Source organism: Etheostoma cragini, chromosome 5 (genome assembly GCF_013103735.1).
Source record: "Etheostoma cragini isolate CJK2018 chromosome 5, CSU_Ecrag_1.0, whole genome shotgun sequence".
NCBI classification, from domain to species: Eukaryota; Metazoa; Chordata; class Actinopteri; order Perciformes; family Percidae; genus Etheostoma; species Etheostoma cragini.
Genome location: NC_048411.1, coordinates 10,424,860 through 10,440,960, shown reverse-complemented (window position 1 = coordinate 10,440,960; position 16,101 = coordinate 10,424,860). Strand labels below are relative to the sequence as shown.

At 39.1% G+C, this 16,101-nt stretch overlaps 2 protein-coding genes across 5 annotated transcripts in view; both read left to right on the top strand.

Moving 5' to 3' along the window:
- The window catches only part of frmd3 (FERM domain containing 3), a 47,594-nt gene extending 38,726 nt beyond the window's left edge, over positions 1-8,868 (top strand). For all 4 annotated transcript variants that reach the window (XM_034871120.1, XM_034871118.1, XM_034871119.1 and 1 more), the window contains 2 exons: positions 7,730-7,967; positions 8,230-8,868. In XM_034871120.1, the coding sequence (XP_034727011.1) occupies positions 7,730-7,967; positions 8,230-8,710 (719 nt within the window). In that variant the 3' untranslated portion in view covers positions 8,711-8,868. The remainder of the gene's footprint in view (positions 1-7,729; positions 7,968-8,229) is intronic.
- Positions 8,869-14,143: 5,275 nt separating this feature from the next.
- On the top strand, positions 14,144-16,101 carry LOC117945002. Its single transcript, XM_034872239.1, has 2 exons — positions 14,144-14,297; positions 14,417-16,101. Exon 2 carries the CDS (start codon positions 14,641-14,643, stop codon positions 16,099-16,101), a length of 1,461 nt encoding a protein of 486 aa, XP_034728130.1. The 5' UTR covers positions 14,144-14,297; positions 14,417-14,640.

Genomic DNA, 16,101 nt, shown 5'->3' with positions numbered 1-16,101 from the left:
AAAGAAAAGAAAATGAGTTGTCGAGTTTGCCGTTGTGGGCGCAGCTATCTTGGTTGCGGATGTGTCGATTCTAGACGAGAGTGAGGAGTGAGGGAGGACTAAAAGTGTGTGTGACACTCTACATTACACACTTTCACTGCCAATCTGGATTCAACTGCAGACTTAAAACTTAAAACTAGCAATTGAGAACATAAATCAAGTAGGAAGTGGGTCACTTTCTCATAGACTTCCACAGAAACCAACTTCCTTTTACAACTGCACATGTTGCCCCCTGTTGGAATTCAGATAGAATGCAGGTTGAAGGCACTTCTCCTTTTGCAGCACTTCACCAAACCGGATGCTTTGTCCATTGATATTAACAGTCTATGTATGTAAATGAGTGTTTGTGTCTAATGACAAGGCAGGTTTGGTTTCAGAAGTAAAGGGGGAAGTTAGGTGTTGTTAACAATCTATCAGTCTAATAAAACATTGTGATTATATTGATAATTTTTCTTTTAATAATAATAGTAATCCAAACATTAATTTTGTTAATTAAAGTCCTTATTATCCAAAAAATGTAGGTGGCACCTTATTACCTTATGTGTGTGTTTAAATGGTGTGAATTAACCTGTAATCTGTAAAGTGCTTTGAGTGGTTGTTAGGAGTAGAAAAGCGCTATAAAAGTGCAGTCCATTCAAATATTGTTGAACAGGAATGTAATGTAGCAGTAGCTCAAGCAAAAGCATCAGGCAGGGAGAGAGGGGTGTCACAGAACACTATGACTGATGTTCAGTTATCTTTTTAGGAGGATATCAATGTTTACTCAAAAACCTGCAGAGGCGGTGGCAGTACTTTTTCAAGCCCGGAGTAGTGTCTGGTGTCTAGTAGATTTTCCTCACAAAACCCAGACCAAAGATAGTGCCCAAAACTCCTTGCTTGCAAAGCTTAATGCAGTGAGTGCATGGTGCTGTGAGTATATCAACATTTACATCAAATCCAGTTTTATCATATGGAGAGATTTTAGTGCGTAAATCCAACTTGTGTGTGTGTGTGTGTGTGTGTGTGTGTGTTGCAAACAGCCTCTCCATGCTACAAAGTTATTGCTGGTGTATCTTCATCCATGCCCTCCACACAGCACAGGACTCAACCTTTTGTCGTCTCCTCCTCTCCTGTTGCCTAACTCCTTTCTTCCATATTTTAAACCCCACCCCACTTTATCCGTCATTTTTCACACATCGACCTGACTCATGCCCTTTCGGCCTTCACACATACAGTGCATACAGTCCAATAATACTGTTGTGCCATCACTTTCTTCAAACTAATGCTGGGAGCGCCTCTTCCGACAGAATTTACAGCCACTATCTCCGCCTCTCCTCCTCTCTGTTTTTCTCTCATCTTCCCTCATTCCATTTAGAGGTAAATCAATCCCTCTTGGCTCAGGGTCAAAAGCAGCTCGGCTGTCTCAGTTGGTTTGGGAGGGGCATGATGTAGTCATCAAATTAAAGGCCTCCGGGCTGGGTACTTTAGATTTATTCTTTTAGGCACCAACCGAATTGCCTCCATAGTATTAAATATTGAAAAATGCATTTTCATTTAGTTTCAGATTTCCATACCTCATCAATCTCATCAGCATCAGTAAGCCAATGAGCATGCTGCTTGCTTGTGCAACGATTTAATAATGTTGGCGATTGGCTGTAACCAATTGGTATTGAACAAGTATCATTCGAAGTATCGAAGTAAAGGTATGGGCATCACATTTTTGAACGATACCCAGCCCTAGCCTCACACCTCTTTCTAACTGGATGTGATGTGAACCTGCAAATTTCAGATAGTTTCAGTGTTTTCCAATGAAGATATCCTAACCTGCTTTATGCGTTGGCAAACAGGCTAAGCGGCGTGCTGCTTGTTTGAAACCGGGTTCTATTTCTGCTAAGTTTTGCGTTCCATCTGCCAGTTCACTTGCTTGCTGTATGTTCATGCACCTATGAAAGGATACAGTCTGAATAATGACACAAGATTCAATTAGAACTATTGCAGTTTCTGCTACTCTGTGTTGTACGCTACTCAGTAAAACAGCAAACATTTTAGTTGTGTGTTATAACAGTGTAAAATTATGAATAAGCTATTAAGGGAAACGTTTTGGATCTTACATTTCTTACTTTCTGTTGGTGGCTTTGTCTGCAGTTCACTACGAGATTCTGATGGATACAGTACTTTTTGGACTATAGGTAGTTATACTATAAAAAAAAAGTGAACAACCCATTGCTCAGAAAATATACTAACATCTTAGTTGTCAAAGTGCACAATCTTAGAAGACTTCAAGTGAAGCAAGGTAAAAGCTTAATGGACGGACTCCCCTTAAAGCTGTTCATGGTGTTGCACTTAGTTGTACACAACGGAAGTGACAGAACTAGTGGCATAAAGAAGGAGAAAAGAGGAGAGAGAAGTTCAAAAACGTTCTAAGAATTTAAGCAGGGTTTGATCTACTCTCTTCAGCTCTCTTCACACAATTGGAACTTTTTGGGTGTAGAAGTGAGTGCAACACCATGAGTCCCTTCAAGTTAATCACCCCCAATTTCAGCAGTTCATCCCCACTTTTAAAGAGTCAAACACTGAGGGTTTTAAGAAGGCTGCTGCAAGGACTTTGGGATAAAGTGTCCTCGAGATGGTCTAGGATCACCGTCTATATTCAGAGCACTAATCTCAGCCATTAGAGGGGGAAACAGGAAGCTGACCCAAGGTTAGTGCTGACCTTGTTCTGTTTGTACAGCCTGTCCCCTTCTTATCTCCCAAAATCCACACACACACACACACACACACACACACACACACACACACACGCACACACACTTATAATGTTTTGGCTACAGGTCTCACTCATGGATGTGTCATGGTTATTAGACTTCATGTAATAATATCTCACATTTGAGGGTTTATCCGCACTTCTTCCATCACTAAGCCTAATAAATGGTTGATGCAACAAGTGTCCGTTTTGCGCTTGCCTGTCTGTGATCAACATTAGCTCAAAGTTTGTCTCTGTCAGTGTTGGAGTATAGCGGGTTCACTGTAGTGGTAAACAGAAGTACAAGTGTTTGATGGGAGGAAAAGACACAGATAAAGAAAGACTTGCTGAGAGGAAAAGAAAGTGATCCTCATCTCACCCTGGGTCAGGCCTGCCTCTTTGTAATCACAGTTAGATTAGCTGCACCTCTGCAGCCGGACCACCCAGTTATATTTAGAAACTGCAGCTTTGGGCCTGATCCTCCTCTAATGCCCCTCTACTCTTTGATAACATTGCTTACATTCACAGGAGGGTCCGCCACGTCTGTGTATCAGAGAGAGAGAATGTGTCTGCTGTACGTCTCTCACCGTCTCTCTCAGTGCGTATGTATATGCGTGTGGGTGTGTGTGTTAGTATCCATGCTGGCCTCAGAGCTCAGCTGGCAGCCCAGTCAGTCTGGGTGTGGGGGTCTTACCGCACAGCAGAGTTTTTGCGTCTCCCAGTAAACAGACTGCAGAGTGTCAGAGGTCCATTACAGCTGGGATTGAGGTGGTGTTATCAGACTGAATGATGGAGGTTCTTGATCGCAGAAACAGCAGTGATGTTAAAGGCGGCCTCATGCAGAGCAGTTTGGAGTTGGAAGTTAGCGACCGACCCAACATAGGTGACACCCTAAGCTGTGGGAGCCAGGGCAGGGCAGGGGGACTCGGACTGGACATGACCCCAGAGAGGCTGGGAAGTGAGGGAATGGAGGAGGGACAGGTCGGGCCTCTTGAAGTATTCCACCCAGGGGAGTCTACAGATGACCGGGAATCAACGATTGTAATGGCTGAGGCCTTGAGGTGCCAGGTGAAAATAACAACACGGCGGAACCTGCATCTACGTATAGCCAACCACACTGCCCGGGATGTTTATGTACGGCTGGTGGGACATGGGGGACGCATCGCCGGAATCAATACTGGACTTCCGAAAAATACGCTGGAACAGAGTAAGAGAGGGTGGCAAAAATCAAAAATATCAGTGATGGTAAAAAGACATCAAGATCCCTAAAAGTTTATTATAGTGCATCTTTTGGCTTAGTTTAACATTCAGTGAAGTTTTAGTGAGCTGTGCATTTTTAGCACATTACATGAAAACTGGAGCACAGGCCTTTCCACCTTTTAAACATTTAAATCATTGAGTGTGTGTCTGCGTGTTTGTGTGCGTGCGTGTGTTACTAAAACAACCGGCTGAAGGATTAAGGCAGGAATTTTGAATATTTAAACTATATAGATTATATATATTGATCAGATTTGTGAATGGAAGGGAGAGTAGCTACACTGTACCACTGAATAATTAGCATAAATATTGGTTATTGTCATATTTTTGTTTTTGTTTAAGTTTTATAAGGCCATTTATAAGGTGGAAAAGTGCCTTGCCTTTTTAAATGAAAGAACAAAAGCCTTATTGTAAATTAACAATACTGATTTAACATAATAGTGATTTTTATTAAATTTTAGTGATAATTTGATTCAGAGGAGGTTGGGAATTACACTCCCAGTATATCTGTTTTAATGTGTGTGCCCCTTCACTTCCTGGCCTAATTTTGTTGCCGTATCTCCCCCCTGCTTAAAGGTCCTTGTCCCGACACTGAATCTTCGTCAGGTTTAACAGTGATGCTTAACAGCTGATCTCTTTCACTTGAAACTGTACTCAGAGGACAAGTATAAATAAGTAGGTGGTGTTGAGTTAACAAAGTACTAATCCCTAACATACATAGAGATGAATTACTGAAATGTATTACTTAAAGTTTTCTTGAGTATCAGATTTTTGTGTGTTGCTTCAGTTGTGTGTTGAGAAATCAACATTGACACAGAGCTGAGTAAAGATATAGGACAGTAAGTGGCAGCTCTATTCTTGCACAGCTGCGTAGATAAATATACTTTGGAGGTGTTTGGTTGTTTATGATGAGGTTGCATGACTAAGATGAACAGGTCTGTCAACACTTTCAGAACAGGGGTTAACCCTGGTGTGTGTGTGTGTGTGTGTGTGCATGTGTGTGTCTGTACACAGGAATCTAGCGCCTTGTAATGGGAATCCACTCTTCTAAAAACTTGTACCAGAGCTGACAGGAGAGAAAGCAGACAGTATTATGAATTGGAAAACAGCAACAGCAGAGTAACTGTGTTGTATGTGAGTAAATGGATTTCTTACCTAAAAATAATAAAACCGTTTCTACTTGTGAGGTCGGGTTCACTTAGTCATGAAATTAACATCGCTGCCTTCAAAGTTTACAGTAAATAAGGATGTTGCCAATTTAATATACATAGCAGCCAATAAAATCAACAAATTTACTGGACAACCCGATATTTAGCTCATACACATCTAGTGTTGTGCGTTTTAATGGCCACTGTAAACTTACATATTTAATGAACAATATGAGACCTAAAAGGCTGTCCTCATTTAGACATACAGCATAAAGCGAACCACTCAACACACTGCACGAGTAAGGCTGTTCCAAGACTGTATGCTGTTATTAGAGTAGCTACAAACTTTGAAGTTTGAAAAATTGCAATCAGCCTTTTCCTACTTCTTGAGGAGATCTTGGAAGCTCCGGCTTCACTTTGTCTCTCTATCTATTTTTCATTCCATCCACACTGGACAGGTCGCCAGTCAATCACAGAGACACAAAACCATTCACATCACATCACACCACAGGCCTTTTAGAGTCGGTTGTTAACCTCCTGGAGGGCCTTTCTGTGTTGAGTTTGTATGTTCTCCCGGTTTCCTCCCTTAGTCCAAAGACATGCAGGTCAGGTTAAGAACCCTAAGAGAGACTCATTGTTTAAGAGTTTTTCATCTCTTTTTTTTTTTTAGCTGAGTCTCTTAATTGGAAAAAGGCAAAACAAAGGAAATAAAGCCCAAAAATTGCTATTTCTCTAGCAAATTAAAGTCAGTTTATATGGCACATCTGAAATGTCTGAATTGTAAATCAGATTCAAAACACTTTATACAGTATCATCAACGTCTGCATCGTATTTACCAATTTTGTAAACTTGGAGAAATATCATTTCCTTTTTGTTGTAATACAGCCGCTTTAACACATCAAACTCAAGTCCATCATTGTGAGGAGGACCTGGCTGAGCAAGTGTTAATATGTCCTTTGATTTGTATTTTACTTTACTTTAAATCTGTTTTTTATTATAGTTCTATCTTGCCCTGCCTCTCTCTCTGGGCCTATTCACTAGTTGCCTTTTTGCTGACTCTGTTTCCATAGTAACTGTCACCATTCACTCCTCAGGTTTTCCACTCCCTCCCTCCCTCTCTGTCATTTAGTTTCTCTTAACTCATAGTTGAATCAGTTGGCATGGTAACCGATTAGTCAGTTTGACCTTGAGGTTCAAACAACAGTTGCCTTGCCAGAATTCATTGAGTTCTTCAATATCTCAATCTTTCTCTCTTGACAATTCCTAGCTATGTGGATTTGAGAAGTGTTGACTAACTGAGTCATATATCACTTTTACCCCTCCTTAATCCATAGCTGGAAGACACTGGTCTTATTTTTAACACACACACACACACACACACACATACACACACACACACACACATATACACACACACATACACAGGCACTCATATTCAGATTCCTCTTGGGCGCTGATGTCAGTAATATCTGAGAAACTCACCAGTCAACATCTCAGTGTTAAGTGCATCTGTACCATGTATAAAACAGATCTACACACACACTGCATTCTCCTTTTCTCATTGTTTTATAACAGTTATGCATTTTAGTCCCCCTCTCTCCCCTCATTCATATCTTCACGTGTCCTGTCAAATAAAAACCTAAAAATGCCCAAAAATAATCTTTAACAAAAAAGTCCAGCCTTCTAACAAGAAAATAGAAAGAATCATGTAGAGGGCACGGTCTCTGCAGATACAGACACCACCACACACTTCTAGTAGGTCATATGTGATGATCGAGAGGAAATGTCTTCTGCATAAGTCTATTGTTTTTAAAGGAAATTGGTTACATATTATACCTGTAATTTTTTCATTTTACATGTCAGTATTTTGGGTGATACGTGTGGCAAGAAATACAGGAAGGCCACCATGTGGATGAGGTGTTCACCTGCAGTGTAAAAATCTACTGCTGAGATTGGCACTTTGTCCCAGTTACATACAAAATAACAGTTTTGTGTACGTGACGCATTCACTCTGTGAATGTTGTCCCAGAAACTAGTCCTACTCGGCAAAAGTCAAGTTATGTGGATAAAGGTGTGTCAGTTCTGTCAACAGAGATGAAAATTTAAAAAGTACATTTTAGGTTAGGAATTGTTTTGCTTGATATTGATAAAGTTTTATGTTTTTAAAATAGCAGTAACATTAGAAAGAAAGAAAGAAAGAAATTAGACAGTGTGGGATATTCTTTTGCATACATTTTGCAAATTAGTGTATATATTGTACTATAGTATTAGTATGAAATATGGAATTGAGACAACGCACTAGGAGTGTTACTCTTAGTGGCACATTACATCCAAAATCTTATTCTTCTTAATCTTATTTCTCCTTACTAGAAAAAAAACCTTTGCCTTTACTAAATTTACTTAAGCAGAAAGCTCTTCAGTCAGATTTGGGATGTTGCTGTTACTTAGCGTTTTGCCTTTTCATAGGACATCTTTTTGATAGTTCTGTAGGTCTATATTTCCAAGTTAATTGAAACTATCTATAAGAAGTCATGTAAAACATGTTTCCTCTCTCCCTCACCAGGTGTTGTTTCTGTGAAGGACTCTGTCCCCTTGTCTCCTTTTAAACCTTCAGCTGCACCTGCAGACACAGAGCAACAAAGTAATGAAGGAGGAAACTCTGCTTTAGGCAACAACATGCAGCCTCCCCGTGTTTCCATGGAAACCTCAAATCTCCGACCTCAGACACCAAAAGCTAAAGAGGAAGTGGAGGAAGACGACGAGGCCAGCGGCCCACTCACCATTTCTGAGCTTGTCTACAGGTCTATAGAGTTTTATAACCCAGCTATAATCACTATCTATACAGACTTTTAAATAAAAGTTAGCAACCAGCTGGTGAACATTTAGCAGTTTAAGAGCAAGGTATTTCTCTTAGCAGTTGGTGGAGACCAAAAACAGAGCTAAAAGAACTCTGACATCACCCTTTGAGAAATGTCCCTTTCTTCACCTTTGAGGTCCTAGTTCATTCTTACTTATGTAATGTAATAATAGTATTTTAATATATATCTTCCCTCTCCTCTACAGCCCTTGTGCAAGCATGCTGCCCACCCCTGTGGATGACAGTCAGGGAGGCGTCGACTTGCTTTTCTCCTCTTCGGTCCAAAGCCCCGCCAGGCTGCTGAGGGAGCTCCATGCCGACCCCGACATCCAGGCCCAGATGGAGGCGGAGAGGGATCGAGACCGGGCCTACGAACGCACCCGACTGGCTGCGAGTAGTCGAGTGGGTGGAGTCCTGACCAGCAGCCTGCTCCTGCTGTCGTCCAATGAGAGAGTGAACGCATGTTTGCTGAGTGTGGCCCGCTTTGTTGCTGTAGTAATGGGCGTCCTGCTTGTCACTGTGCCGACACTGCTGCTACTTCTGGAGTCAGACATTGACGTGTCGTTCCTCCACGAGATCCGCCAGACGCCGGAGTTTGAGCAATTTCACTATGAGTATTACTGCCCGCTCCGGCGCTGGATCCTGTGTAGGATCAGCATGGCCATGGAGAACCTGTGGTCAGACTGAGGAGGGGAAGGAGATAAAGGAGGAATCACTGCAGGGGGGAATATGCCTGTCTTATGCCAAATGTCTGTCTTAACATATCATTTAATCTTGTATTCAGTCTCAACAATTGGTGAAACAAAAGAACCAGTCTGCCAATGGGATGAAATTAGTTCACTTGGAGAGCATCTCTTTGGCAGCATAAATTAGTGTATTGAAGAAAAAAGAAATAACAGAGAAATACGATTTTAATAATAGGATCCAATCACTTGTTAAGATTGACACTTTTGGCAGGCAGTGATGAACTGAACAGAAAGAGGACTAGAAATACTGTAGGTGTTCGAGGAAGAACCTGTTGAAGGGAGAGATCATGACATTAAAAAAACGAGGGAAGTCATGGACAGAGAAAAAGTCACAAAAGGATTTAGAAAAGAAAAAAAGTGGATGGTTTTATTTTAAAAGACGTTTAAAAGGTCCGTTCACTCCTGATGCTGACTAGCTGATGCAATGACTCTTTGGTAAACATCGCAAACCATTCTGATTGGTTCTCGCCCTCAGAGTGGAGCACCTGATTGGTCACAGAGCCTGTCAGTCATGACGGAGTCGGTGGAGACAGAAGGAGAAATGATTGATTTGTCACTGAATGCAACAATAGCCACAGTCAGAGGTTCATTATATATATTTAAAAACAAGAGAGAAATATTGATAGTAAATACCAATCTTAAATAAGTTGTTTTTAACGTTTTGTACATTTTTATGTGATCCAGAGCTTTCAGGAATTTTTCAGTCAGAGGATCTACTTTGATCTTATTTTGAAATTAAGAGTTTACAAAAGATTACAAAAAAAAGCAAATTTATTGAAGTTTATTGGGGTAATGGGTGTTGAGAAATTTAAGATATTTTTTAGGACTACCGTCAGCATTGTTGACTCGGTAGCACTCTGGGTTTTTCCTACAGAGACTATAGCACAAATCTTTTTCACAGACCACAGATTACAACTGTTTCAGATTATGTGATGTCATTTAGGAAACAGAAGGGCAGCAGAGGAGAGAAGCGTTGGTCTGTTTGTGATGATAAAACTTGTGTTTTGTTAAACTAAAAAATGTCTTCTGAACTAAATGTTTGCTCATTAATTAAGGCTCGTTCATGTGTGCATCGTTCAGTGTGTTTTAAAAGAGTTTAACATGAAAGTTATATATATATATATATACATATATATATATAAATATATATATATATATATATATATATATATATATATATATATATATATATATATATATATATGATTAAGGAAGAAGAGGTTACTTGTGGGCCTTTGGTTAAAGGTTACTGTGGTAATGGTGGGTAAATCCGTTATTTTGTGTAATTTGTTAATGGATGGTGTGCTACTTTTGGAAGAGCTCTGCATATGTTTCAGAGGTATATGAAGGGATAGGATGGTACATTTAAAATGCCCAAAGGAAGGTGTGTGTACTCAAACTACACTGCTGCTACGTGACACATGGTAGGACAAGTAATGTGTTTAATGGTTATCTCTCATCCTGGTCTTTCTCTGGGTAGATTTTGATCAGACCGAACAACATGGTACAGTAGGAGTACAGTTGCAGGTATTTATCTTCAGCATTTTAGTAACTGATTCCAACTAGAAATGATATGTAGCCATTTCTAAGAATATCTGTGGTAACATCATACTGAGCATCCTGTGTTAATCATTTAGATGACTACAACTGTTAGTATATATGACAGTATATCCTCATTTTAATATCAGTGACCAACAAGACAGAGTTATCAGTAATTATATAGAGGTGGAAGATGTTTAAAAGGAAAGTTGTTGGTTTAATTATAAATAAACCTGTGTTTATGGACATTCACTGCTTGTATGGTTGGGGTTCCCCAAAATGTCTTGAGCTTTGGAGTCAAAGATGAATAAAGAAAAGGGTAAAGCCGAGAGGCGATGGAAAAAAAAAGTAATTTGGTACAGAAAAATAGAACACGTAATTAACTGTAGGTTGTGACTTAATGCTGGGAGTTTATTTATGGCAAATTGTGTGGGTCTTTGTAATCCAGTATATGATCTTGTGTACTTGTTATCATCATTTGACTAAAGACTAAATCAGTCTCCTGTAGATCTGATGAGAAGGCACTGTTGGGAACATACAGCCATCCCCCCGTGAATGTTCATCATACAGAAAGTGCCTGTCATTTACAGTATCGTGCATGGAGATGAGAACAGAGAGCTACAGCGATGATCAGATGGATTTTTTTTAGAAGAATTCTGTTCAAAATGTAGGTCAGTTGGGATCAACTTCTCAGGAAAGGGCATTAGCAGTTCAAAAACACAAATACAGTATATGTCTAAAAACACCTGCAACTAATCACAGCATACATCATATAGTTTATCCATAAAAGTACTATAGTAGATTACATGTCTTGCCATTGTGTTATTGTAATTATCCAAACACTGTATGCATTTATACTAAGTCTGTAACTAGACATAAATACGGCTGCAGGCTGTCTTTGTTGTTGTAGCATAATTTCACTCAATTACATACGCATACAAAAATATTACCCAAAAAGTCTTTATTGTTCCATATGGCAGAGCAGACAGTCAGTTCGTACACTGCTATAAAAGTAGGAGTAGCAACATGGAGTTTAAATCAGCCAATCTCTTTATCAATTCATCATTATTTAGGCTCCTGTTAACCCTTGTGTTGTCTCCTGTCAAAATTTAAAATCCACACTTTTGATGCTTTTTTTACGTTTTAAACACCACATAACACTAACTTATTAACTTGAGTTTTACAGTTATTTTTGAAATTTATGGTAAAAAAACCTTATTTATAATAAATTATACCTAATGTTTGAGTTAGAAAAGCCGAAATTTTGAATTATTTAGGCTGAAATGAAAGGAATGTATGTTGATGGGTAATCCCAGACTGGAATATGTCAACTTTTACTCAATGCTATTTCAAAACCCCTTCATTTTTTTCTGAATGCTATAAAATGTAATACCCCAAAATTCATGAAAGTAGAGATTTGTACTTGCCAAAGAGTTGGGAATCAATCATGTTATTTTGGGTAATTACAATTGGGTAGTGAAAAACAACATTGACATAGGAAAACGGTTCAATTGGACCCGAGGACAACATGAGGGTTAAAAACTTCACTTAATGATTTAAAGTAAATTTTTAGAAATCACTCTCCATACTCTTCCACTGCTACAGAGGCCTCTGCAGTGCACAATAAAAGCTCTTTCATTATAACCGATCAAACACTCACATTATCAGCTATGTTGTCATAGGTCTCGGTAAACTTTATGCATCAACAAGCTTTATGCATATAAAAAATATGCAGTAAGAACAAAAACATGTTTATTTGGGACAAGGCATTTATTTTCCTACTACAGCACATGCACTGAGTTTCAATGCTGAAACCAAGCAAAGGGCCAAACCACTATGTCAACATTTGCATTTAATATCACACACTTCATCGTAGTGGATGAAGCTAATCTGTATGCACTGCTAAAGGATCACCATCATCCCATTATAATTTACAGAGGGGGATATCATCCTGTGTTGTTCATGTTTAACTGTTGCTCTTCTGGTATGCACGTGCATCGAAATGCTCAAGCGATTCACTGTAGATTTAAAATAGTTTCTCTGTATAGTCTTTGTGCGCACAGCTACACCAACATATTCTGTGCTCCATCCCCCTCTGACTAACCCGGGGTATCTCTAACTCTGACCTCTCAATGCAAATTGCATGCCCTCATCTGTAAATACTGTGTCTATAGTTGTGGCAAAAAATAATTCTTCCTTTCTTCCCTCTGCGTGTCTTGTCCATATAAAGTAATCTATTATTAAGCCTTGGCTGTCTTGACCATATTAGATGAATGCATGTTCTCTGTGTTTTTACCAAGAGGAAGAAGAGGAAATAGAGTAATTAATAGAGTTTTTACTCAAAATCAAATCAAAATGAAACTTTGGTCATCTGTTTTGTGACCGCATCTAAAAGCCAAACCCAAAGAAGACGTGCTTTGGGCTTCAAGACTGATTACATGTGGTTGCTAATTCTGTTAGCTTCCTTTCAACTGATCAAAAGAAAAAAATCTTGATGGCTGCTTGGTAACAATTATTTTACAATCTCTTGAAGAGCAGCTTTAACATTTTTGACTATTTAGCTCCATTGTGCTTTTGCCGTGCTTGTGGAAATCATTAAAGCCAGACGCTAAATGCTAACACCATAACCTCATTGCTAACGGAGAATGCTATTAACTGAATCGATTAAATTCAGAAAACTTAGTCGTTTTTTAAGATGTTAAAAAAAAAACACTGTACCAAGTGAAAAGAGACACCTTGAGTCATTGCAAACGACAAAAGGCCTTTTGGTTCTGTGATTAACAACAGATCTTTGGCCCCATATGACACTGTAGCATTTTATTAGTTTGTAGCTACCTTCATCAGTTTAGCCTAAGGCTTTAAAGGGGAAGTTCACCGCTTTGAGATTTAGCTCTTTTTTTTGAGCTACTGAATCTGAGTTCCTGTGTTTTAGAGCATATAGATGGACCGAGAGTACAGCTTTTTTTTGTTACATAAAACTGTGATTAAACATTATCAAGATTACACACACCAGTTGATGTCATATCTGAGGTATTACTACTAATATCTTGACATGAGTCAAGTATTTACAAACTTTACATTGAATTACCTGCCTTTAATTATCAGTCAAGTTACACCCCAAATTCAAAGCTGTTTAAACCTAATACGCAAATACTGCTTTTAATTTATTTAGTTAAGATTTTAAATATTTGAACTCAGGTCTACTATATGCAAAACTATTGGACATCACATGGGATAAGAGAAAAATAAGTTGTTGTTTATGGTATTTCAGTGTTGTGTGGGCATGTACAGTAGCAGATCCTCTTGCATGGTCACTTTGTTGTTTTTGATTGTTAGTCAAAATTATTTGTTGTTTTATTGGTCAGTCAGATTGTTTTTGTTGACTATTTTGTCATTCAGTCTCTTTTAATAAGAAACTCTGGGAGATTTACTTTAAGAAGAATCTGAATTTTTTTTTAACCTCTAAAACCCTCTCTCTTCTGGGACAACCAAGCCTTATGAACTTTGTGAAGTGAAAATTTTGAATGTTTGTATGTTATAAAAGAAAACATGGATTATTTTGTATGTTAATACTGCCACAATAAAACTCCCTAATGAATATATATTGGAATTTTGTGCCTATTGCGTGGATTATTTTAGTTTGTTGTGGTTAATAAGTTAAAGGTTTAATCTCTGAAGCATCGAAAAAGCATCTTGATCCCTAAATATATAATTATTTCTTTTATCACCCTACCACATGAGGGAGTATTGGCTCCCTCATGTGGTGTGAAAGTGAGATTGCAATTTGTGTTGGTGTCTCTATGGTGATGTTTGTGATTTCTGGGAAACAAGGAGTGTTCAAACATCTACCATCAACACTAGACTCTAGACATCTAGACATCAGTCTATTCTCTACAGGATGACAAAATGTGTCAAGTTTAAAACTGTTTCTTCTACACCTACTCTAAAGGAGGAATTGTACTGAAATGAATAGAGAGGAAATGAGTGAGGTAAGAGTGACTTGTTCTTGGCTGGATCATGCTGCAGTGTAGCTGTTTTTTGTTGTATTGCTTTAACAGACAAATTTAACCATAATACATAAACAGTTGTTTTTCTTCTGTTTTAAAAGGACAGTGTCGTCAGTGTAAGATATTAGTGTGTACAGTCGGATCGTCCCTTTCCTGGAAAGAAAACAATACATTTGACAAAACAGCGAATGAATGAAAGAAGAAGAATGCATGAAGACTACGTGCCCTCATATGGAGAAAGAATATAAGCCTGATGACTGTATGATAATGAAGAAATTTGATCAAACATAAGCCACAAATTACTTTTCAAGCAGCAAACCTGACTATGGAGACACATCCTATCACAAAAGCAGGACATACCGTGTCTGAACTTCTGGAGGACTCTGGGAATTGTCGACGACTCATCGACCAGGAGCTGTATCTTCTCAGTGACTCTCTCTTTAGTGAGCAGAAGAAGCTAAGGCATGTTTTGGACTGGGCTCAAAGTTTCCTCAATAGTGGGTCAGATGTTCACCACCAGTTCTGCAGAGCTGACAGCTTGAAATTGGCCGATGAACAGTGGAAAAAATCAACTGCATCTAAGCAGTCATCTGCCACTACTTACTATCATCCTGTCTCTTGTAACCCAGGCGTCAATGAGGTATTTGAAGCTTTTCCAGATGAACCCTGCATCTCCTCCTTTACACCAGGGGGGAGAGACAAGGAGTACAGAAAAACCCATGAAAATTTGAAAAGTAGGGAGCTACAGGATGTCACTGATAAACAAACCAGCCATGGCAACAACTGCAGAACAAGAGGTCTGTTTATGTCCAATCAAAGACCACACACAAGATTATCAGACAGAAACACAAGTCAAATGCTGACATCAGATGGTTTAACATGCTCGGTTAAAGAATCCACATTGTGCAATGTGGACAGCATGGTGTTTGGCACCGGGAGAAACATGAAACAGAGTTTTAAAACAGCAGGAGCTCAGCCAGAAAGCGACATATCAGGACATCAGATGGAGCTCAGAAAAGTAAAAGTTGAGGGGAAGATGGGAACAAAGATGAAAGTTGCAAAAGAGGAACTAGAAGATTCTAGGATGGGCAAAAGGAAGGGACAGATAAGTCAAGAACAAGAATCTAGTTCAGCTTTTGCATTGTATGCAAAGAATAACATGAGCAACAGTGAGCCAGAGAAGACACAGGAACGAATGGAAAAGACTTCAAACATCAGCTGTTTTTTGAAAACACAACCAACTTTAACTGTGTATCAGCAATACCAGCGTTGTGTGGATCAATTGCATCACATCAGAGCAAGACAAAGCCAATATACCGAACCAGGATGCTTCATAGATTCCCCATCAAAAGACAGAAAGACATCTGAAGAAATTGCACCACAATATCCTGAGATTGCCAAACGTCTGAATAAGGCAGGAAGCAAAAGGGTTACAGCTGCAGAAATCTCAAAGGAGAGGAGTTCAGGTGTTGTTAATAAAAACCAGGACAGATCTGAATACAATAGAAGTAGGGCAAAACTTAAGGAAAATGGACAGCACCAACGTTTGACTGTGAAGGAAACACCTGCAGCCAGTAAACCAGTTTGTCAGAAAAACAAAATGACCACCAACTCACATTTGGATCATGATAGCAACACATGTGGTGCATTAATAAAAGCAACTGCAGGAGTCACAACCTCAATTAATGAGGTTATTAATACGCATATGGAGCAACTTGGCACTGCACCCGGCAACAATGGTACCGTAGTGGAGGAGGAAGCTGCACTAACCACTAACCCAGGTTAG